At 38.4% G+C, this 25,947-nt stretch overlaps 1 protein-coding gene across 1 annotated transcript; it reads right to left on the bottom strand.

The window, feature by feature from the left end:
* Positions 1-3,153: 3,153 nt before the first annotated feature.
* On the bottom strand, positions 3,154-23,664 carry LOC140146237 (uncharacterized). The gene is made up of 12 exons (XM_072168020.1): positions 23,454-23,664; positions 22,556-22,852; positions 19,793-19,867; positions 17,212-17,355; positions 16,257-16,466; positions 15,924-16,067; positions 13,576-13,785; positions 7,947-8,009; positions 7,567-7,623; positions 7,338-7,412; positions 4,675-4,818; positions 3,154-4,016 (listed from the first exon to the last, which is right to left on the bottom strand). The coding sequence occupies exons 1-12, from the start codon at positions 23,590-23,592 to the stop codon at positions 3,808-3,810; spliced, it is 1,767 nt and encodes a 588-aa protein (XP_072024121.1). The 5' UTR covers positions 23,593-23,664; the 3' UTR covers positions 3,154-3,807.
* Between the last annotated feature and the right edge of the window lie 2,283 nt (positions 23,665-25,947).

Below are 25,947 nucleotides of genomic sequence, written 5' to 3'. Positions count from 1 at the left end.
CACCAAAAGACCCTTGAAGTTTTATTAACTGAACTCATAATATCGAGTTGGTTCAAATAGTAATAATAATTATTATTATTATTATTATGAGAGAGAGAGAGAGAGAGAGAGAGAGAGAGAGAGAGAGAGAGGGGGCACCTGACCACTTCCAATGACAGTATAATCAGCCCGATATCTACCAGTATTTGGCAGCATGCTTATTTGTATTTAAAAAGCTAAATTGATTAGCAAATCTTTGTTAAAAAGCCAAATTATAAATCAACTCACATAACCCCTTCGGTTTTCGTTTTGTACAATACACAAACAGAAATTGAGATAGAAAAGACTTTTTGCTCCATTTTTGCGCAAAATGGGTTGATTCCCCCTGAAATTCACTTTGACCCCTCCCCACCCTTGTACCCCTGAAAAAATGCCTGCAGCCGCCACTGCCCCCGGCCCCCCCTAAATATTTGAGGAGAGAGGTATAGAATTTATTTAGCTTTCCAAGGCCAGAACAAGAACCTACAGATATAATCAAATCAATTCCGCAGTGGCCCAGGAATCGCCCAGGGCTGGGGGAATAATTTTGGTGGGGCCAAGTACCCTAGGCACCTCCCAATAATCTAGGGTAAAATTCATAATTTAAGGGTAAAGTTCATAATTTTAAGATCAAATTCACAATTTCAAGGTAAAATTCATAATTTGGAGGTAGGCCTATTCATTATTTTATTGTATTGTATTTTAAGGTCAAATTCCTAATTTTAGGGTATAATTCATAATGTAATTGATTTTAGGTTAACATGTATGCATTTCGAAACCCGCCCTCCCGCACCCACCCCTTCAGCATATCGGGTCTCGGAGCAGGCTCAAAATAATTGCCCCCCCCCACCCCTTCCCTATATTCAAAATCGTTCAGAAATTTTGCTCCGCGATGACCCACGTGGCGATGACCATGAAGCTTGTGAATCGAAAACCACCGCCCTCATTGAAGAGGACTACTATGCATCGATGCACAAACCCTCTCATTGTTATATGTATTATACTTTGGATTCGATTTCAAGTCGGATTTATTGATTGATATCAGCACGCTCCTCGTGGTGTGTCACGCATGTTGAGTACTTCAAATTATACAGCTGATTGACTTTTAACCGTAGGTCTATTCATCAAAATCTACGGTGCGTATGCATACGGGAGCCGCAACAACGCTAATAGGACAATGATGATTGTGATATGTATGAATGGTTGTTGAATCGATTAAGAGACCTGACTCTCTGTCATCTTCAGCTATCGTAGTACATGACAATTGTCATACCGTCCCGGTAGGTTGATTACAAACACTCTGTAGGTGTGGAAAATTGTTCCGCTAGTATGGAAGGCCAGCAGAAAAAAAAAAATCCAAATAACATTTATCAAGCATATATAGTACGGAAGCGTCTATGTGACACAACTTGACAAGATAATTATCTTGCCATGTCGACTTATTATCAGCATTATGTCAACATGACGATATAAAATATCTCGCCAAGACAACTGAACAAACAAGTCAATATGGCAAGATAAATTATCATGCTAAGTCGACATACCAAAATGGATGTCTTCTTCCCGAAATAAATTATTATGCCAAGTCAATTTAGCAACAAATTAATGTCTACATAGCAGGATATTTTGTCACGTCCAGTTGACTTAACAAACAATACAAGTCAACATGGTAAGATAAATTATCATACCAAGGAATAGTAATTTTTGACACCGTATAATTTAAATTATTGAAAAGCATCCTCGGGATGTAGAGAGAGGGCGGCCCGAAATTAAAGGTAAAATTAAACCGCAAAAGACCGCCGACAACCGCCGCTCAATAGGGATATCAACTAGATTGCCCCGCAATCAAAGAACCACAAACCGCGGAATTTCGATATCCAGCTAGATTGCCCCGCAGAACTCAGGAACCACAAATCTTGAAATATGGATATCCTGCAAATTAAAACCACAAACCGCGAAAAACCGCCAACAACTGCCGCTTAATAGAAATATTCAACTATATTGCCCCGCAATCTACAAAGAACCACAAACCGCGAAATTTGGATATCCAACTAGATTGCCCCGCAATAAAGAACCATAAACCACGAAATATGGATGTCCAACAAGAATTAACTATAAATGAGCCCTCGATAGAGGGCAAAGCATGAAGGATTAGGGAACTTATAACCACGAACCGCGAAAGTTGCCTTAACAAACAATATAAGTCAACATGGTAAGATAAGTTATCATACCAAGTAATAGTAATTGTTGACACCGTATAATTTAAATTATTGAAAAGCATCCTCGGGATGAAGAGGAGAGGGCGGCCAGAAATTAAAGGGAAAATCTCAAAAGACCACCGACAACCGCCGCTCAATAGGGATATCCAACTAGATTGCCCCGCAGGGCTACAAAGAACCACAAACCGCGAAATTTGGATATCTAGCTAGATTGCCCCGCAGGACTCAGGAACCACAAATCTTGAAATATGGATATCCTACAAATTAAAACCACAAACCGCGAAAAACTGCCAACAACTGCCGCTCAATAGAAATATCCAACTAGATTGCCCCGCAACTATAAAGAACCACACACCGCGAAATATGGATGTCCAACAAGTTTTAACTATAAATTAGCCCTCAATAGAGGGCAAGGCTTGAAGGATAAGGAAAATTATAACCACGAACCGCGAAAGACCTCCAACAACCCCCTCAATAGAGATATCCCACTATATTGCCCCGCAAATACAAAGAACCACACACCGCGAAATATGGATTTCCAACAAGCTTATACAATAAATTAGCCCCGATAGAGGACAGGGCTTGAAGAATAAAGGAATACCACGAACCGCGAAAGACCGCCAACAACCGCCGCTCAATAAAGATATCCAACTAGATTGCCTGCAGGGCTACAAAGAACCACAAACGGCGAAATTTGGATATCCAACTAGATTGCCCCAGTGCTACAAAGAACCACGTACATTTTAGTTATAGCTACATATACTCGTATTTTTTATTGTCATAAATCAAGGATAATATTATTCAAAATTCTATTTTTCGCTTTATTCGTCTTATGGAGTACTTCGTAACCGGATGACTTTTCAAGCTTGGAGCTACTCGGCTTCATTCATAAAAAGAAACGAAATCTACCAAAAAACGTTGACAACGTAAAGAAAGCAGCAAGTTTAAAAAGCCCCCACCTCGGCTCACTTTTTGAAACTTGGTCCCATTTGTAAAATATACTGATTTAAACTTTGTCATAATTATCAACTTAAAACATTTCCAGAAGTGTTATGAATCTTTAATGTGCCGATGCGATATATTACTTAAAAGTTGTTAGCATTCTGGAACGATCAGAAAGGTTATTATGTTGTTCTTGGCCAATATCCTATATATGTTTTGTTTTATAATAATTATTAAGTTCATGATCAATGATTGAATTAAACGAATAACAAGTAGGCATGTTAATGGCAATGATGCTAAAAAACACCGATTTGCTGTTGATATTCAAAATGGGACCAAGTTTCAAAAAGTGAGCCGAGGTGGGGGCTTTTTAAACTTGCTGCTTTCTTTACGTTGTCAACGTTTTTTTGGTAGATAGCAATATTACACGAAGGAGTCTGGCCCAATCGATCACTGTTTATACAGGATCGTCTCCTTTACCTTTACTTTACTTTACTCTATGTACATGTATATTCCAGGCAAACATTACCATGTCCGTCATCAGGTGAATAAGACAATGGAAATCAGTTTGTGAGGAACTGTAGTTGAATCAGTGATGTACATTAAGCAGTAAGATATGTTTTGAACATCACCCCAAAGGAAACAAACACAATTGAACAATAGTCCAAAAGGCGAGATTATTGATAGTATCTGAAGCATATCCATAATATCCACTCTTATGTATCCTGGCGATTTGTTGACACGTCGGTGGATCGAGAATCATTCTGGCATACCGTTCCATGTAGGAGATAACGGTGAGTTCACTGCACCGCCAGTCGTTTACACAATCAGTGTAGTCTGTAAATCACAATAATACCGTTAACATTCAAATAAAAGAATTTTTGCACAGACTACCGTAAAACCTCGTCTACAAGCATTCTCATGAAAGCTAGATTATTCCAGGCGCCATTATGCAGTTTGAGCAAATAAATTATAGATCCAAGCATATGCAAGCAAGTATTATTGCAAGACCAATCTATTGTTATACGGTATACGCTTGTGTCGTATTAATTAAGCTTTCATCAAAAACACTATAATATATGCGTGTAGACGAGGTTTTACGGTATTACAGACTAATCACAAACAGTTAAAGTCTCATCCCGGTGGAGTGGGGGGGGGGCTACTCAGTACAAATGACCATACGGGGAAGTGCCGCAAACATGGGTACCATTTCTAGCCCTTTGGTATATCAACAACCCCCTTTTCTAGGGTAATTGGATGGGTCCTTTTTTTCAAAATTTTCTCATTTTCCCCCGGAAAATAGCCCAATTTTGCCTCAATCTAGCCAAAGTTTTGAAATTTCGACAAACTTTGCGGGGAATTGTAAACACTAAATACATAAACTACACAATGAAACATTGTTATCGAACGTAATGATGTGTGACGCTATTAATGGATACCTCTTTACATTTCGCAAAATAGTTATGGATCTATTATATAAACTATTTATACTAACTTAAGTTAGGTCCAGTCCAAGATGAGTGCGTGACGGCATCAGTGTGAAAGGGTTCCGAAATTACGAGAGCATTCGGCATTTTACATACCGTCACGAGTGATACGCAGATACATTCCAAACAATCAGCTGATACTAAAGCATTTCCTGTTTAAGAATAATACAATTCACAGTGAAAGTTGTTTAATTTAATACAGCATGGCACATCTTACTTAACACATCCACATCCTTTGGTGTGGGTACAGGCAATAGATAGAGCAATTTCCTGAGGCCATACTGGATCAGAAGTTGTTGCAGGCACAAAAGAGCTATCGTTGACAGTCCAGCCAGTTCTTGAAATGCTGGTAAATTTGGCTTGGGAATATCAGTCGACTTGTCTATCATGGTTGCCAATGATGCTCGTTTCAGATGGAGCTTAAAGGCACCTTCTGATGGTGGAAGAAGTTTCAAGAGTTTGATCTACATCAGTCTTTTTGGCATACACACTGAGCATAAGCCGTCTTGCTTGCTGCGTAAGATTAACTTCAAAATCAGAAGAGTCAGCAGTTTCAACAAAATCCTGTAGGGCTGATAGATTAAGAGACTTCCTTGTGGATGTCCATACCTTACTGGTGAAGCAGAAGAAACTAGATGAAAGGTAGGGAACAGCATATATGAATCTCTGTCTGTTCTTATTCATATTTCTGACACACCTTGTTGTAAAAGCGAGGAGGCATAATAGATGAAGAGGACAGCCACGTCTGTGTCATTGGCACGGATAACCAACGCTCAACGTTATCTTTCTGTACACTATAGGTGGAATGCAGGATGAGTCTGGTGTTTGCTTCTTCCTGAGTGGATTCTAGTTCTACCATCGAGTGACAGATTCTTTACTCATCACGACAGTCTCCTGAAAGCCTCCTCCCAGAGATGTCTTTTCTGATTCTTCCGCAGACCACATGTCACAAAGAAACTGTTGCAATCCAGCTTTGTTTGAAGACACCGAAAAGAACTCAAGTAGCTGTGGTGCAGGGATATGTTTCTGAATGTCAAACACTTTGGGTTGTACTGACTTTGTCTTGATTCACTTTTGACGTTCAGTTCCCTTAAGGCTTGTTGTTGCAGCAAGAGTGAATCGATTTGTATTACTTGATACATCTGAGATCAGTAATTGTTTGAATCGCTAGGCAAAATCTCCAATTAGGCTTCATCCTTATGAAAAGATCAATGACGAATGGCAAACATGGCATCTACTATGACTGCTATTTCTGTTTCAACTGGCTTTTTGGCAACTGAGGAAACGAACTCACATCTGTTTCCACTTTTATTTCACTTGGCATTTTTATTGTAGCTCTACTCCAGTAGCATTGAGAGACACCAATATGATAACCCTCAGCTCTTCTTCCAACAAAGGCTCCTCGCATGAATGCCTGATGAACGTCGGATGCTATTTCATGTTTCATCTCATACAGGGATAACGGCAATGACTGTTGCTGTTAAGTAAAGAAGGATAATTGCCGCTCCTGACAATCTCCCTCTCTTTCATGTAAGATAAATGTATGGAGAATGTCAGACATATCTAGAAAGTTGATCTAGAATAGTGCAGTTGGCCTGTCTTGCAGAGATTCACGGAAGACTACGAGTTGTTCCTGAAGAGCATTGAACTTCGCATGATTTGCTTCAATTAGTTTCAACTGCTCTTTCGAGATCGTGATTGATCACCCAGGGTCTGGAGCATCTTTTCAACATCCTCATTAGGTTCCTCTTAAAGGGGCATTTCGTGATCCACAGCCTCATCCCCCCACTTTTCCCAAAAAAAGTTGAGATTTTTACACCACTGGATACCTCTGGCTATATAATGTTTATGTACCAAATATTTCTTCAAGATTAATTCGTTTAGCAAAAATATCGCCAAATTTGAATTTCGTTCTGGTGCACCAGAACGAAATTACAACACATTGTCTATGGAGCAGTGTAATACACATAATCATGCATAATTCGCAAACGCAAAATCGGAATCAACTGAAATTTTGGAAATAAGCCTTTTCGTGGATATCTACTGAAAAATGTCATAAAAAGAGGATGCTAGGATCACGAAATCCTCCTTTAAATAATTGTGTTTTTAATTAATACCAACTCTTGGAAATTCACTTATATATACCTTATTTATCTTAGCTGTAATGAATTAAAATAATAGTGTTGTTAAGCGTATCTTAAATTTGCATAAATTGTTAGCGTAAAATATAATTATGTCACACAACTTGGAGGACGTATTGAGAAATATTTGGATGTAAAATATATATTTCACAATATTTGGCGCCATTTTGAAGCCATTTTTTGTAGATGCATCGACTTTATACATTAAGTGATTGTTCCAAAAGATTATTTGACCCCTAAAACCTGGATATAGCCACCAAAATCACAACTCTAGGTACATCGTGGGCTGAGATATGATCAAAACTAGTTTTAAATGGCGGGCATTTTGAAAAATGGCCGTCATGTTTTTTGAGCAACATATTTTCAGGGTTTGCCACCTGGAAGTTGATAAGGGAGGTCCCCTGAAAACGCAAATACCCCACAAGCTTTCATAGCATCCCATGTCAGGTTGACCCAAAAGGTTGAGTTGGGTCCCCTGAAAACTAATCATTTTTTAGAGACTCCATAATCTGGGCATAGTAACACCTTACCTGTGAAGGGATAGGGCGTTGTCATAACACCTGTTGTTGTGGCCATAGTAGTTGTTTGTTGTTTAGTGGTCATCGCTGTTGATGTTAAAACGGAAATAAAATGACATTGTACATGTTGTAAAGATATTATTTCCTTTCAAAGTGTTCGTAGTTATAGTGGATAAATAAATTTCAATTTACAGTCTTTTAGGAAACAATTATTCATTCAAACTTCTTTTTAAAGGTTTACCTGTTGATGGTGTATTTGTGGTCATATCAGTTGTCACTAGATTGGTGGTCGTCGCTGCTGATGATGTCAATCATAAAAGTTAGATAATTATATGAGGTATAACGTCTTAGGTAGGCAAAATTTCAGCTCCGAAAAACATTTCTTAATATTTATATCTTTCCATTAAATTACGCCTACGAAGTCGCGAGTAAAACACAGAAAAGGCATGTTTGGTCCCAGTTTGATCCCCGCCCATGAGAGAACCAGAGGTATATACAGGATTTTTTCTACTCCGGCGCACAGCGCGACTTACGCATACGAGTCTCTTCTTTGTTTCTCGTACTACATTAATTATAAATTTGTTACGTTTCTGATGCAATATAAATTCATTAAAGGCCTACCTGTTGATGGTGTATTTGTAGTCATATCAGTTGTCAGTAGATTAGTGGTCTTCGCCGCTGATGCTGTAAATTCAAACACATTAAGGGAAGGGGTATGAACGTTTGGACAGTATTTATTGTGGGACATTAGAGCACATCAGACATATCGAATTGCATTCTGAATACGAAGAATGTCCTTCTGATATCAAATAATTTTGATTTTTTGAAATTCGAAATGTAATACACATTTTATGGCAAATCATTAAAAATTGATATTTTTGATATTTAACAGTACTCGAAGTAAACTTTATAAATCTGATGATTTATATTTGAAGTGTATGTAGGTGGGATGAAAATCCGACGATCAATTGAAAATTTTGACCTTTCGTATTGAAGATATGGATTTTTTCCCCAAAACTTTCTCTCTCTCTCTCTCTGTGTCAGGTGGCGCTGTGTAGCGCTGCTGTGGTCTTCACAAGAGTACGCCATCTCACTCGATCCGATGCCAAGTGTGTTGCACCTTGCATTCCCTGGTTAGAAACCAGCTTCACGTCATTAGTCCAAGATGTTGGTGGACGTCCTCTTCCTCGTTTGCCTTCCATGGCCCCTTGCAAAATCTGTTTTCTACACCTCCATGTTTCCTGACAATATGGCCAAAGTACTTCAGCTTTCTCTCCATTATGCCGCTTCTGATGGTTAGACTTGTACCAATCTTGTCAAGGATCCAGGAATTTGTTCTCCTGTCTTTCCATGTCACTCGTAGAAGCCTCCTGTAACACCACATCTCAAAAGCATCTACTCTTTTCCTATCATTCTTGGTCATAGCCCAAGACTCGCATCCATAAGTGGCAATGGAAAACACAGTTGCACGAAGTAGGCGTACCTTGAGGTCAATGGATAGGCCTCTGCTTTTCCATATGCTTGACATGCCCTGCACAGTTGTCCTTGCAATAGCCAGTCTTCTCTTAATTTCAGTTGTGCTGTCACCACTGTTGTTAATCATTGAACCCAGATATTCAAATTGCTTCACCTCCTCAATCTGTTGTCCATCTATCACAAACTCATCACTTTTTCTCTCTCTGTCTACAACCATTATTTTTGTCTTCTTTGTGTTCAGGAGAAGGTGTTTTTCTTCACTGGCCTCTTTGATGCGCTTCAAAAGATCAATCAGCTCTACTCTGCTGCTACAAATAAGAGTGGTATCATCGGCGTACCTCAGGTTAGTAATTCTTGTACCGCCAAACTTCACTCCACCTTCAAACCCCTCCAAAGCTGTTCTCATTATGTCTTCAGAGTAGATGTTAAATAGGTTTGGTGATAGCACACAGCCCTGTCGTAAGCCTCTTCCAATCTTGAACCAATCTGTGTCTCCACTACTTGTTCTGACTGCCGATTCTTGGTCTTCATATAAGCAGCTGATCAGATCCACAAGATGACTTGGAAAACCCATCTTTTCATAGTTTCCCACATCTGAGGGTGGCTAACACAGTCAAAAGCTTTACTGTAATCTATGAAGCACATGTAAAGAGGAAGTCTATGCTCTCTGCATTTCTCAATCACATTCCTGATATTGACAATTTGGTCCCTAGTACCCCTTCCTTCACGAAATCCTGCCTGCTCATCAGATATTTCCTGCTCCATTTTGTTCTTCATTCTCTTGATGATGATCTTCAGAAGCACTTTACTTGCATGACAAATCAGGCTGATGGTCCGGTGATTGGCACACTCTTTCAAATTTCCCTTCTTTGGCAGTGGAATAAATACTGCCCTGCACCAGTCTCTCGGCCATTTCTTCTTTTCCAGATGATACCACATAGACGCCACATTAGGTCTATCCTTCTTTCCCAGTTGCCTTCCACAACTCAGAAGCTACATTATCAATGCCAGGTGACTTAGCATTTTTCATTTGTTCCATGGCAAGCTCAACTTCAGATCTCAATGGTGGAGGTTCTTCCTCACTCGTTTCACACTGTACATACACCTTGTCATCTTGTGCCTCAAACAGCTGGGAACTATACTGAACCCATCGCCTTTTGATGTCTACACTTTCGGTAAGAGTGTTACCTTTCTCATCATTTATAACATCCATCCTGGGGGTCCACTTCTTGGTAAGTTCTTTGGCAATACCAAAAGCTATTTTTGAGTCACCCTTACATCTTTCCATTTCCACACACTTCCTTTCGACGTAGTTTCTTTTGTCCTCCTTAACACTTTTGGAGACCTCTTTGTTTAAGCGTGCCCATTCTTCCTTTCCTCCATCTGCCTTTGCTCTCTTCCTGTCAGCAGCTAGGTTTAAGGTCTGCTGAGAGATCCACGGCTGTTTCCGTTTCATCTTTCTAGGGATGTACTTCTTTGCTGTGCTCTGGACTGCTTCTTTCATGTCTTCCCACAATTCATTTGGGGTCTGCTCCTCTTCATTAACTTTCAGTAACTCATCAAACCTGTTCTTCACATCTACTGAATATTGAGTGGGAATGTTGTCAACATCATACCTGGTAGGTGGTGCATTGTCTCTCTTAGCTCTCAGTTTTAGTTTTACTTTGGCTACAAGTAGCTGATGGTCACTTTTCCTCCCAGCTACATACACTTTAAGACTATATCATTAAATTTATACAATTTACTTCGAGGACTGTTATATCTCAAAAATGTGAAAAATATCAAATTTTAATAATTTGTCATAAAATTTGTATTATTATATCGTAAATTTCATAAAATGAAAATTATTTGATATCAGAAAGACATTCTTCGTATTCAGAATGCAATTCGATAGGTCTGATGTGCTCTCATGTCCCACAAAAATACTGTCGAAACGCTCAAAACGCTCATTCCAGTTCCCTTAAGTAAAGTGAAATAATTATGAAAGTATCGTCTCAATGGTACACAAATTCTTGTATTCTATTTATTGCAATCTTTCCGTTCAACACCTACGAACCCGTAATACATAAAAGCTAAGGTGCAGAAACCTTGACCTGGGGCCTGGGACATCACACACAGAACGTACCCAAAGTGTTCGCACCCCTGAAGACATAGTTCAATAATCTGCAGTCATGGGCGTCAGTTCCGGGGCGACAGGAGGGACGTGTCCCCCACCTTTCGGCAAAATGACCCATTTTTGTTTTTGTCAACCACTTTTTGACAATTCAGGGCACCCCACCCCCATTTTTCAAGCCGCATTGGCGCTAATGTCTGCAGTATATAGTACCCGGGCCAGTACCCAATACCCTGATTACGTAAGCAATGTGTCCGTTTCGGGTGTCCGTAAATAATACGAGACAGGCCCTTGCAGCGTCACAATGCAAAGCGCAATACATACTCTATGTATTACAGGAGAACAACACAGGGCAGCATATTGTATTTATGGCGGACCGGACCTCATGAATAATAATATTATTCACAGAGAAATGCTGCTGCCGTCAACGTCGACTCATGGTTAACTGGGTAGTTGCTACTCCAATCGAACTGTCCCCCCAGTCTGGCCTCCCAACTAAATTGCCGTATATAGTCAGATTACAAAATGATCATATACGGCAGTTTAAGATAATTATATTAAACGTTTTGACACCATAGAATACATAATAATTATGTCAATTCCAATTCTGATAGAGATAGATCGTCACCCTAACGGTAACGCATTGCTTTCTAGCCATGCGTGACCTTTAATATATTGGAACTCCATTTGTAAAGAACTCAATTATGGGAGTCGCCGGCCTCGGGCCTGCCGGCCCTACGGCCTTGATTTTTTTTGTCGATACTGGGGGCCAAAGTTGAGTTCCTTACTAATGGAGTTCCAACATATCAAACGCCCCTCAGGGCTAAAAAGCAATGGGTAACATCGGGGGCTATGTAGCCTTGCGGGGCAACCTTGAACAATATTGTCTTTGAGCGTTATTGCTTTCAAATATCGACGCGCAGTCGAGAGCTTTATTGATGTAATCTGGCTAAGTAGTCGCTTACACAAACGGTCATTAACTTATGGGAAGTGGGAGGCCTGTACGCCTACAGATTTGGAGGGTCCGTGGTTTGGATTGATTTATCAGCAGAGGTATATCCAGGGAAAAGGCAGCTCCCCCATGTGAAAAGCCTTTCCCACCTCTTGCCCCCCCCCCCGCCCCGATGCTGGCCGCCGCCCTGATGTTAATTTTATTATTTTTAGGCCTTTTTGTATTTTTTAGCTAATTTTTGACAATGTTCGTCAAATTTCGCTTACATACATACATACATTATAAATATTTATATAGCGCTGCTACATTTAGAACGTAGCGCTCAAAACAAAAAACACAAAACAAAGCAAAAGAAGAACATGAAGAAAATAAATAAATGAGAACTGCCTGTGAAAGGCTACAAAATCTATGGAAACAAGTGTGACTTTAGAACCCTCTTGAAAATACCCACTGATTGTGATTCCCTGATACCAATTGGCAGTCTATTCCAGGTTCGAGGCGCAACATAGGAGAAGGTCCTGCGTTCAGCTGACATGAGTGTTTTGATTGTGTTGTGCTCTGTCAGGAGGGTGGTATCAGAAGCAGAACGCAGGCCTGCACGCGCAGGGCAGTGCAGGGAAACACAATCAGACAGGTACTCAGGAACACTCTTGGTGAGGCATTTAAACACAGTGACTAAAACTTTGAAATTGATGCGCTCTTCAACAGGGAGCCAGTGTAACTGCTTTAAATACGGTGTGGCATGATCATATTTGAGGGCCTTACATATCAGCTTCGCAGCCCAATTCTGGATCCGTTGTAGTCTTTGAATGTCTGCTTTACAACAGCCAAGAAGCAGCCCATTGCCATAATCGATCTTGGAAAGGACAAGGGCTCTTATGACCAGATGACAAGTGTCATAATCCAAGTACCGACGTATCCGGGAAATGTTGCGAAGCTGGTATGTAAGGTTAGAACAAAGAGTCTTGACGTGAATGGACATAGACATTTGACAGTCAAAAATAACCCCTAGGTTACGCACAGAATCTGAAGGACAGATGGATTTGTCCCCAACCCTTAAAGCAACCGGTATCATTGAGCGCTTCAGGTGTGGAGTAGTGGTCACAAAAAACTCAGTTTTGCTGTCATTAAGTTTCAGCATGTTCATTCTCATCCAAGCCTTAAGAGCATCAATGCAACGAGATAGATTATCTAAAGCAGCAGCAATGGATACCGGGTCTTTGGGATCAAAGCAGGTGTACAACTGTACATCATCTGCATACAAGTGGTAGGATAAATTGAATGATTTGATGATACGACCAACTGGTAAAATATACAAAGAAAACCCTGAAGGTCCGATGATTGAACCTTGAGGCAGGCCAAATTCGAGCTTAACAGGGTCAGAAAAAGTACCATCAATGCAAACTCTGCTGGTTCTCTCAGACAGGTAGGATCTGAACCATTGCAAAGCTTTACCTTGTATTCCAATTTCACTCTGTAATCTGTTGATCAGCATGTTGTGATTTACAGTATCAAAAGCACTGCTCAAATCGAGGAGTACTAGAAAAACACCTTTGTAGTTGGAAATACACTTCATGATATCATTCCTTTGAAAGTCACGCCTTCACCACCATTGCCACCCTCACCTCCCTGATAAAATCCTATCTACGGACCTGGAGACGGGTGTAATCGAACTCAATACTTATCCCACTACGGACACACCATCTTACCTGTAGAAGCACCAGGCAAGCACAATTGAACATCAGTCCAAAAGGGAACATTAGTCACATTATCTGAATTATATCCCCAATATCCACTCTTATGTATCCTTGCTATTTGTTCACACGTCGGCGGATCTAGGATCAACTTGGCATACCGTTCCATATAGGAGATAACGGTGAGCTCACTACACTCCCAGTTTTCTACACACTCAGAGAAACCTGTTATACACGACACAGATTTAAAATATGTGTAATTATTTAGTATAACTATGGCCGCATCCCAATGGCATAGTTCAATAACCTAAATTAAACAATCATGGTTTGACCTCAAGTTACAGAGTACGGTATGAGTTTTTGTACCCAAATTTTCAAATGTCATTCAATATAATGAATTGGCAAATGTATTGGGTTACAGAGCCATGATGCAGTCATGTCTACAGTAGAATTCATCTCGACCTTTGCAGGACTTAAACCCCATTAAAAGCTATTAAACCAAGATAACACTCATTGAAACAGCTCAACTGATTAAATCGGATCTTCTCTGGTTGTGTCTGTTTTCATGTGCGATATCGCAATAAAGCTGGTATTATAGCTTCAGTTGGGTAACCGATTATAAAGGAAACGAAAGGAAACAATGGTATGTGTACCTTTGTTCACGAAATGAGACAATGGCCTGCTTTTTGTAAACCAGCATTCTTGAAAATGAGCAACATAATGATTGTTGACTTAACACGGTTTGGAAATAATTTCTTCATATTTTTGGTGTTATCTGTCGTTTACATATCCTTCCTAAAACACAAAAGTGCGACCCTCTCCAAACACCTAAATTAGCTAAAAATTTAGGACATGTTACAAAACTATATTGTCTAGAATTTTAGAAGAGTACTTTTAATATTGGCCGGTTATTTTTCACACAGCGACGTTAACTAGGCAATGTACTATTACCTATAACATTAACTAAAACACCAAAGTACGAATATTTCCAAACATCTAAATTAGCTAAAAATTTAGGACATGTTAAAAACTATATTTTCTAGAACTTTAGAAGAGTACTTTTAATATTGGCCGGTTATTTTCACACAGCGACGTTAACTAGTCATATCCCCATACTTTTAACGTAGGGCTATTTGTAGAGGTCACGCGTCAATGGGAAAGAGCACTGTGTATTGTGTATAGGAAAACGGACAGTAACTGCAGTATGCTGTGCCCTGATGAACAGGATAGTGGTATGCGCGTATCAATTTAATGTTTGGGATAGGTTTATAAAATCTTTGGTCAAGCTACTCATATATTTTATTTTCATTATTATACAGGGTGTCTCTGAAAAAACTGTACCATCGTAAAATGTAATTTGTGAGTATTTTAGTTTCTGAACCAAACAATATTAAATAATTTATGCAATTGCATAGTAAAACAGCGTTAATATATACGAGTGGATATTCATACGTAGTGGTAGATAAAATGAATTAAAGTTTTAACTTCAACACGACACTATTTTTTTCGCTCACCTGATGCGTTTTCACTAGTTCGACTAGCGTCTTCGGCAGAATGTGATGCTGTGATTATATCTTGTCTACAATCGGGATATCTCTCACTGATGACGTCAAATCGTGACCAAGGACTAGAAATAGATCCTATTTGGGATAACCTGCTGATGCCCAGGGGGGCGGCGCTACATCGTAACATCCTATGACGTCATTCTGTCAATTATATGACGTCGTCAGTGAGAGATATCCCGATTGTAGACAAGATATCATCACATCTGCTGAAGACGCTAGTCGGACTAGTGAAAACGTTCCAGGTGAGCGCAAATATAGTATCGTGATGAAGTTAAAACTTTAATTCAGCGTTAATATACTTTTTGAATTTTGAAAATTGACCACTTCGTTTAATTCAAGTTTTACGATTCAAAAACGTACAGAGCAGTACATTTTCGAAATGCTAGCTGGTTTATCATGTTTGTTATGTTATTGTTTGAGTATTTTATTGCCGCAACAAAATACTCAAAAAATAAAATTATCGATGGTACATTTCTTTCAGAAACTTCACCCCTAATATAAGTGTTTATGTTGTAGAAGTCCACGAACGTCGAACATGTTGTATAGGCCTAAAGGAGCGGTCATTATTTACTCCAAGGAGAAAGGAGGAATTTAGAATTTATGAGGGAAGGCAAAATGTTTCCCGATGCGATTTTTTGTCCTGGAAATAAGGGGAGAAAATAAATCAGATGGGGTCCTGAAATTTGTTGTAAGTCGTGAAGGAGGACCTTTTTTTAATATTTGAAATTTCGCCTTTGTGAACCCTGACCACTCCCTAAAAGATATCTGAAATAGGCATAAGAATGATTTTGAACTTACTTAAAGCAGGTCCGGTCCAAGACGAGTGCGTGACAGCATCAGTGTGATAGGCTTCACCAATCCCGAAGGCATTTGGCATTTTACATGCCGAGTCCAACGTGTTACAGATACATTCCAAACAATCAGCTGCTACTAAAGCATTCCCTGTTTAAGTAGCATAAAATGAAGAAAAATATTATTAGTAAAAGTGAATATAATGGCTGTCTAGTCATTATTAGTACTTCTTTTACTAAAATGGGAAAATTTAGAAAAAAGCGGTCCCCTCGCCTCTATTCAAGACGTTGTGACCCTTTCTGTTGTGTCTTGAGTTAATGCCTCTTTGGAGAGCTTTACCTGTTGCAACGTAAGGCAAACATGATTGAACGTCATTCCAAAAGGCAACATTAGTCACATTATCTGAATGATATCCATAATATCCACTCTTATGTATCCTTGATATTTGTTCACACGTCGGTGGATCAAGAATCAATCTTGCATACCGTTCCATATAAGAGATAACGGTGAGTTCAATACACTGCCAGTCTTCTACACAATCAGCGAAACCTGTAATATGACATGTATGATAAAAAGTGAAAAGACCTTTTCAGAAAATCCCATAAGCATTTGCGGGTAGACTGAGATGTCGTCACGCTGATGCGCACATCGTTACTGCGCACTTCGCGGCTTGCATTGAAATGCGCAGTAGCAATGTTCACTAAACGATGTGCGCATCGGCGTGACGTCAAATGACGATGTCTCAGGTATACTCGCAAAGGTTTATGTGAGTTACCGAAAAAGTCAAAAGACTGAATACATTTCTTTTGCACAAAACCCAAAATTTTATTCACGATTTGAAAGTTTCACCTATCATGGACGATAGGCATCTTTATAATTACGTTTGCGTGCAAAATAGTTTTCTTGCAGATTTATTCGCTTAGCAAAATTATCGTCAAATTTAACAGAATGAAATTATAACGCAGGCATGGCCTACGGTCATGGCCGATTTTTATACACAAAAGCATGCATAACCCGTATCGCAAAATCAGAATTAACTGACATTTTGGGAATAAGCTTGTTTCGTACATATCTACTAATATCTATTGAAAGAGGACTACAACCAGGAAATGCTCTTTGAGATATAACGTACGTATTGTTAAAATTAAATATTGTTTCTGGATGGCCTACAACGTCTCATTATGCATTGTTGTTATTTAAAAACATGGATATGTATGTCTTATAACAACATCTTGAGTTTACTGCAATGTTAATTTATATCTGAATCTGTAATACATCCATGTTTCATACTAACTTAAACCAGGTCCAGTCCAAGACGAGTGAGTGATAGCATCAGTGTGATAGGCTCCACCAATCCCGAAGGCATTTGGCATTTTACATCCCGAGTCCAACTTCATACAGATACATTCCAAACAATCAGCTGGTACTAAAGCATTTCCTATTAACAAAGTACAGATATATGCCTATAGTACTGTAGCCATGCAATTTTGAAAATAAAGCTAATACTGGAATCTACTTTTTGCAACTTTAACAACCAATCAGGCAACTGACCCATTGGACATAGACGGCTAGGTATCGTCATGATGACCCGGTCACATGCATGAGATACGTTAAAGCGAGGTTCCCCTATCTTGTTTAGTGATATCACGTGTCCATTTCAACGTGTAGGGTTTATTTTACGTAGGGTCTTGGAAGCAATCCATATTAGGGACGCACCGTTAGACTTCAAGGGAGTTGCAGGAAGTTGGGGTCGGGGCAAATTTATTTTTTGCCGAAGGCCGCGAAGTTTTTTCTCTTTTTCGCCGCCAAAGCTGGCAAGATTTTTTTTGCACTAGATGTTGCCCATGAGTTATTTTTTGGTGGGGAAAGTTTTTTTAGTGATATTGGAGAAAGTTTGTTTTAGCTCATGTAGTTGGGCAAGTTTTTTCCACCATGGTGGGATAATTCTGAATTGACACTTAATTTGGGTGTACTTTGTCTTGGGTCCAATCTCTATCATGGAAAGTTTGCTATATCATTCTAAATATATGATTGTTTGTTCTAGATTTGGGTTTTAGCGTTTCATATTTGAAAGAACTAATGTTTAATTGCAACATTTCGAAACCACAAACCAAAACTGGGTGCTATGATGTACAAGATTGGGCTACGAGTATGCATTTTACCAAGTTAGCAATAGGTAATTGCTTCATTTTGCATATGCATGACTTTCTTTATTATACTCAAAATCGGATTTTATTATACATGTTGTAAAGGAAGTTGTTTACGTGCATTAGGCTCATTCACAGCCGGTTTCTGTCGTGTATGTTTGCGAGTGAGCCACAAGCAGACTGGGTTGCCAGGGACTACAGGACAAAATACCTGTTTCTGACTATAACTATTAGCAAGGTCTGGATTTGGCACCCTACAAAGCTATACTGATAATGGTTAATTGGAAATCTGAAAATAAACACTTATTTTGTAAACAGATGATACTCTGTGATTATTTATGGATGGAAACTTAGGAAATTGTTGTTAATGGAATAATTGATATATTAAACATACATTTTGTTTTGTTAACGATAAAAATCCATTCAAAAATAAGGTTTTAGGAACTATTTGACATTAAATATTTTGAACAATTGCTCTATAAAAAAAGATATAAATGCACCCCTGCTGATCCAGGCTACTGATAAACTGTCAACAAGTGACCACTAATTCAACAATTATAATGAGCAATTATCTGACCAGACAGGAACCAAGCTGGGTATTAGGTGCCCAGGCACCTGCACTGTTAACTAGGGTTAGTTTATACCATCACTAATTGATGTTGGGAGTGACACTAGTGGGGGGGGTTAAATACCAGTAATTGGGGTAGATAGTTGCTTTGGAGTATGCATTTTGGTAGAACAACTGGGCAGTTAGTAGTAATAATTATAATCAACACATTCAGAAAATAAAGATTGAATTGAGCCAGGGAAGCCCTGGGATTGAGTAATCAATCTTTTTGATTATAATTGTTAAAAGTCATCTCACTCATCTGAGCCTGAGGTGGAATAAGTATATATTGTTGGATTGTCAGAATGTTCAAAGTCATGTCATAAAACGTAATCACAAAGTCGTCTGAATATAGATTGTTGGATTGAGCGAAACTTGGTGGATGTGATTTCCATTGATCCCTTTGTTTGTACAAGTATAAATTAAGTATAAATTAAATGTAGACCTATTTAACACACATTTTTCAATTTAGCTTATAGTATGTCATTGGTGGTATTCGTGGTAACAACATTTCCAACCCGGTTTAGTTGTGCATGTGCTACACAAAAAAAATTACTAGCATTCCAAGTACTTGTCAATGTAAAATTATGAAACATGAATTTCATCCATGGTGTTGTCTTTTTAAAGACATTTCTTGTTTTATGCTTCAAAAACTTCCTCCTCCCCCTTGGAAGTCTAATGGTGCGTCCCTTAGAACTAAAAGACCCAGACTGAATCGTGACAAAGAGTTAGACATCGACCAGGTCTGGGACAACCTCCTGACCACCCGGAACCAAGGGGCTGCACAACATCTTCGTTTGACGTCATAAACATCTGTGACATCGCCGGAGGTGTCCTAGTACTACATCACTAGCAACGACAATCTTCAGAGCAATAACATCCGCTGAAGACCCCGGTTGACCCGGTGAAAGTGCTCAGGTGAGTGTACAAAATATGAGTAGCTTAGAAGTATTATTATTTTTGCTTTGTATTCAAAAACATTTTTGAAAACTTTCAAGCGTTGTTTGTAACGGTAAACCTCCGGTCAGTGGGCCTTCTTAGCGGACCAAACTGCGCAGTAACGTTAAAATTTAAACATTTAGTAACATATTTTTGCATCGTTGAATGGCATTAATTCTTACCTGTTGCAACATAAGGTTCATCAGTTGTCATGGCACCTGTTGTTGCCATAGGAACAGTGGTCGTCTCTGCTGATGCTAGAAAATCAAAAATAGCGCTAGTCGATCGTAAGTAACTTATAGTTCTTTGGTTGATAGGTTTTTTTATCATTTCTCACATATTGCTATAAAATGCAATTCTATCGCTAAGAACACACTATCGAACCTAAATACCTATAGATATCAATCAATCTACCTATACTCCAACATACACCTCTGTGACCCAATACCTGGATATTGTGTTTGACTTCCGGAAGTCAATTTGACCGATATTTTTTCCTACAGTAACATAAATATGCGTATTATTGCCATTACAAAGGAGATGGATTAACCATCATGACCATGGAGGGTGAAAGTACACAAAGGCAATGTCGCATGTAGTAATTGTAACGCATGGTTTGTGTTTGTTAACGTTTCCATCGGATTGCCTGTGGCTAGTCTAATAAGAGCACCTTTGACCATGCGCTTTAAACCCCCACCCTAGCTAAATCAGGAAGATGTTTTACGATATGCTCAGATATATCAAAGTCACCATAATATGTGACGTGTCATGTCAAAAGGAGACACTTTTGGGCAGGTTCCCAGCAAACACAAAACGTTTTCGATATCATTCGCGAAAGGTTATAAAAGGTTGTCAGAAAACGTTTAAATGTCGGGTTATATAAAGGGTATATTAAGAGTATAAAACGTTTTCATAACCTTAAAAACATTTTTGATAATCTACTGCTCAGCAAACAAAAATGTTTTACAGAAAACGTTTAAATGTCGGGTTATATAAAGGGTATAAAAACGTTTTAATAACATTCCAAAAACATTCTTGAAAACTTGATACAAAACATTCTGAATAGAATGTTATTTTGGGGTTGAAAAAATATTTTTCGAAAAATGTTTGCCCAAAATATTTTCAATAACGTTTTAAAACGTTTTCATGACCTTTATATAACCGACATTTAAATGTTATTAAAAGGTTTTGAAAAAAAAACATTTAAAGAACATTTCTGTGTTTCCTGCGTTCAAATATTTTAACATAATATTATTTAACTATTGACACAATATTTGGCAAAAATGTTTGCAAAATAGTTTACAATAACATTTTTGAAAACATTTAAAAATATTGTTGTAGTGTGTTTTCATACAAAACGTTATAAAACGTTATCATGACCTTTATATAACCCGACATTTTAATGTTATTAAAACGTTTTTGCCTAAACCAAAAGCCAAAATATAACTTATTTAAAACGTTTTTAAAACGTTTTTGTGTTTGCTGGGTTATCAATTTTGAGATTTTTGCATATCTTAAATATAGAGATATTTTGCTCCACAGCGCCGTTTTCCCCAATGAAATCAGACATTCCTAAGCGAAGATATTGAGTTCGTAAGTTATGGTGTTATAAAATTGGAAATTGAGATATCGGCCTTTAACAATATTATTGACAATGTTGAGAGTAGGAATTACCTTGAAAAAATTTTCAAAAAATACAAGATGTCAGGTATATTCCGGTCTTAAATTATCAGACAATATTTTTAACATTAATAACATCACAAATTCACAACAAACCCAAATTGTGAAAAAATTACCACCGGGTAGATTTTTGGCTATTTCTCCATTTACGATCCTGCCCAAAAGTGTCTCCTTTTGACATGACACGTCACAAATAATGATCTTTAGGTGTGTTTAGACGGTAGCCTACTTTTGAATGTAACTTATATACAAGCGAGCCAGCAATTAAATTATGCTACAAGCGAGTGTGTGTCCACATGGGACTTACTTGCAAGCCAACTCAAAAGTAAGAGTGACCTTCACTGGTAAATTATGCCATGATTATGCACAATCAGAATAGGATTGAGTCATCAAGGTCATGCTTACATGTGAGTTTACATGCAAGTCTTGTTCACACTGACCTTACATTCGAATGTAGGTCACTACATGTAAGATATCTTACATGTAAAATCGTCACTTGTAACTTGCATGTAACTACATGCGAATGTGTTTAGACGGGCACTACAATCATCAGGGCCGGATTTACCATAGGGCCAGATGGGCCCGGGCCCAGGGCCCCAGATTTTGGGGGCCCCAAAATTGCCCTGTGCAGTGTGCATCTTCCATTTTAGCCGAAAAACACCATGTTTTGGGTCAAAATAGGGTACACAAATTGCAAAATTTTGCGCGAAATGGCCTGTATACAGCTTCAATTTGGGCCAAAATAACCTATAATTGAATTTTTTCGCGCGCTTCGCGCGCAAATGTCCTAGTACAATCTAAAAATTGGCACATGCCTTCCTCACGGTGCGTTTGGGGCCTCCAAATTTTGGCCTTGCCCAGGGCCCCCCCAAAGGTAAATCCGGCCCTGACAATCATGCAAGTTTACATTCGAATGTAGTTACAAGCGACTTTACAAGCGATCGTCTGAACAGGCCTTTTATTAACTACAGAATAGTTCGTAACAGGTGGTTATATTTATCGGGGAATTGAGCTAAACCTTTGACGTTTCCATTTCCCCTATGAACTCTAACCCTCCTGTAATATGGCGCCAATTGACTAGACCTGTAAGATGCATATTCTTGAACCGTGATGTATAATTCATCAAACTTCCCTGATTGACCCCCCCTCATATAGTTAAATGCAATACGCCTTGTAGGCTGAGAAACTCACGGTCGTGCTAGTCATATAAGATTGTCAGATGCACTATTTATTTTTTCAACGCTTATGTACGCTATAACACTCACCACTTCCGGTAGTAGGACATCCAAGTAATCCATTCAAGTTATCTGTGAACCAATTCGTACGCTGAAACAATGGGATTACATCATCAACATACCACCATGGATTCGGAGTATCTGGTTCCAAGTAAGGAAATGGACACTTTTGAGCAGAGCCTATGAGGCGAGTTTTCGAAGGGGAAGGTAGAATTCGTTGACAGGAGCAGCGCTGTTGAAAAGGCAACGCCCAGCGTAGTCGTCCTTCCTGAGGATCAAATTGTCGACTAGCAAAACATGTGTCTGAACTTACGAGATGACTGTTTCCTGCAGAAGATGCAACGAGAGAGTTATATATTTTTGTATAATTCCCAATTTCTTATTTCTCGACCCAAAGGGCTAAGAGCAAAATTGTGCAATTGATTTGTTGGGAGTGGCCCTTCTTTTCCTAGCCCCTTTTCTTCACTTTTCTTTCTAGTTTTCTGTCCATACTGGCCAGCTGCTTAAATTGGCTTTTTTTCTTAAATAAGCTTATTTTCTTGAGCCTGTCCAATCAGGACACAAGTGTGTGTCCTCCCGGACAGACCCAAATAAGGTTGTGCTGCCTTTTATGACCGACACAATTTTTTAAAAATCATGTGGTGACCCATGGGCACGACATACCAAGACCACCAAGCGTGACCAAATCCTCATGCCATTGAAAAGTATAGTATACTCTTTAGATAAAGATCATCAAATTTAAGTATTAATTGAATAGCAAAATTATTAACAGAAATTGAACAAAATTTTGCTGCACAGGAGTCTCGTGTTGTTTATCGCATAATAATAATAATAATAATAATAATAATAATAATAATAATAATAATAATAATAATAATAATAATAATAATAATAATATTATTATTATTAATGATAATAACTTAATTACCTATCAACAGAAGGAAAGTCGCTACAAATTGTACAGAAGCCTTCCTTTCCTCCGCCGACGTACGGTAAAGGCGGGTCCACAAGAAGAGAAGCATTTTTACTTTACATTTTATGTATCTCTCCCGACCGTCTGTATCCATTTCTAGCTCTGTCTACCTATAGCAACATTATAATAAATAACAGAGCAACGTTAGATAGCAATGACCGTCCGATCTTATTAAATTTCTTCGTTTTCTGGTCCTTTCTGATGACACGACCTACCGGAAGTAAACACTCACAAAGTTAAGCCTGCTGCAGGGATGTGAATAATGCTTCAATATATCGTTTCTTATTTTCAACGTTTAAAATATAGATGTAACAGTTAATACTCAATTCATTGGCCATGTGAGCCAAGGTGATTAAAATTTTTCGCACGTTTCTCATAAAACGAAATAAAACAGTTTTTTGCCTATTAAAATAGGCAAATTGACGCACCTACAGAAAAATGGTACAGACCCCTTCTTAATAAAATAATATGCCACCATGATTACTTTTTGATATTGTTTAATGTTTTGTTTCTAATTAAAAAACATAATGCACACATGGTTCCATGTACTTATATATAAATTAGTATACCCAAAGTCTGGCTGATATATTCGAAACAATTTAATTAAAAAAGGGAAAACAATAAATATATAATCGGAAGCAAGCGCACATCAAATATACCCGTTGGTTAATTTCACGTAGACTGGTATACATTTTGTTATCTCTATCCTTTTAATGATAACGTCATGATTAAAAACGCACAAACATGACCATAAATATATAGCAAAAGATAATTGCAAAAAGAACCCCCTAAAAACCATACCAAATCAAGGGCACATTCAAAACGTTGTCAGTGTGCTTCGACTATATTAATAAATACGTATTTATAAATACGCACGTGACCACCTTCACGCGGCCATAACAGCTTGTAGACAGGCAGTCTGGGAGTGACGTTCGACAAAGCGGGTGTTCTTCCTGCACATTTGAATGCAAAGCCGGTAAACTACACCATAGAGGTCCTGCATGGCTCCAAACAAAGGATTTAAACCGATGTTCTTCACCGTAATCATGGCGCAGTGCAATCAAATGTTGTCATCAACCTATTTTTATCGTAGTGCATTTGTTATGTGTGTGAGACGAACTGTCGCGGTAGATTGCAGTCATGCTTTTGTTGAATGCATTTGAGAAGTCATATTTTCGGCATTTTTGGGGAAAAATGTGCATCTTCAATACGAAATTTTCAACCCAGCTACATACACTTTAACTTTAAGTACATATCATTAGATTAATAAATGTTACTTCGAGGACTGTTTAATATGAGAAAAACAAATATCAGTTTTTAGTAATTTACCATAAAATTTGTATTTATCGCCAATTTAAAAAAAAATCAAAATTCCTCGTATTCAGAATACAATTCGATACGTTTGATGTGCTCTCATGTCCCACAAAAATATTGTGCAAACGTTGTTACCAGCCCTTAAGTTGACATACCTTGCCCATTTTATTTCTACCATTTCTGTTATTCCAGTTGAAATCCATACACCACCTGGAAGACATGACCTTATTAAATCTCCCGTGCGGTTCACTTCAATATAAAATGGATATATGTGTAGGGCTGACACTTTGACAGTAAAGGGATACTCGGTGAAAGCAAAATATACAAAATACGGGGTCATTGGGTGAGATCACGATTTTTGGCATTGGGCAGTCCTGTACAATGATTTTATATAGTCGATAATATATTATCGAGTAGAGCTCATGGAGGCAGAAATTAGCAGACCACCCATTGTCAGATGAATGGATGATTTTCAGCTACACACATAAATGAATAGAATTTTGAAAATGAATCATGACATTTTGATAAACCGCTTACGGCAAAAATTCTGAGCACTGGGCGATTCTAAATTTCACATACAATGCACAAAACAATATTTGTAAAATCTTTGTCGAGAGATTTAAAAAGTTATCGAGAGAATTTTCTGTAATATTGGTTTAAATTGGCGCAAGTGATGTAAGTCGATAATATATTATCGACTTTATAAAATCATTGTACAGGACTGTTGGGGAGAGCAAAATTTTTTTAAATGGAATCTTTGAGTGAGAGACAAAAGAAGCCTCGAACATTTAATTTCTAGTTGTAAATGGTTTCAAATGGCTTTAATGTTATGTAACAAAATCAGTCATAAAATGAAAGTTGCTGTTCAAATTGAAAAATAAGAGTCTTTGGGTGACAGAGCATGTGTTCGAAAAAAAATATGGGGCCTGTGGGTGACAGCGATGCTGAAAAAGGGCTCTTATACATACGCGTCACCTCCAAAGTGGTAGTGCTCCGGGTTAAATCTCCCACACAGGGGGTGTAGATTAGTTATTTTCTGTGCCTATATTAGTTTTTTTTTCAATTGTCCTACTCTGCGTACCGTCTAACCTGTCTTATTTCCCCACGTCAAGTTGGTATACCTTGCCCTTTTTCT

Source organism: Amphiura filiformis, chromosome 2 (genome assembly GCF_039555335.1).
Source record: "Amphiura filiformis chromosome 2, Afil_fr2py, whole genome shotgun sequence".
Lineage (NCBI taxonomy): Eukaryota > Metazoa > Echinodermata > Ophiuroidea > Amphilepidida > Amphiuridae > Amphiura > Amphiura filiformis.
The sequence above is the reverse complement of the archived record's forward strand: the minus strand, read 5'-3'. Positions and strand labels throughout refer to the sequence as shown.

Excerpts from the sequence above, each read along its gene's own strand:
- LOC140146237 (XM_072168020.1), bottom strand. The coding sequence starts at position 23,592 with ATGGATACAGACGGTCGGGAGAGATACATAAAATGTAAAGTAAAAATG. Across the intron at positions 13,786-15,923 it reads TTGGACCGGACCTGCTTTAA|GTTTCTCTGAGTGTGTAGAA; the intron begins GTAAGTTCAAAA and ends CGTGTATAACAG. Across the intron at positions 8,010-13,575 it reads CTTGCCTGGTGCTTCTACAG|CATCAGCGGCGAAGACCACT; the intron begins GTAAGATGGTGT and ends TTGAATTTACAG.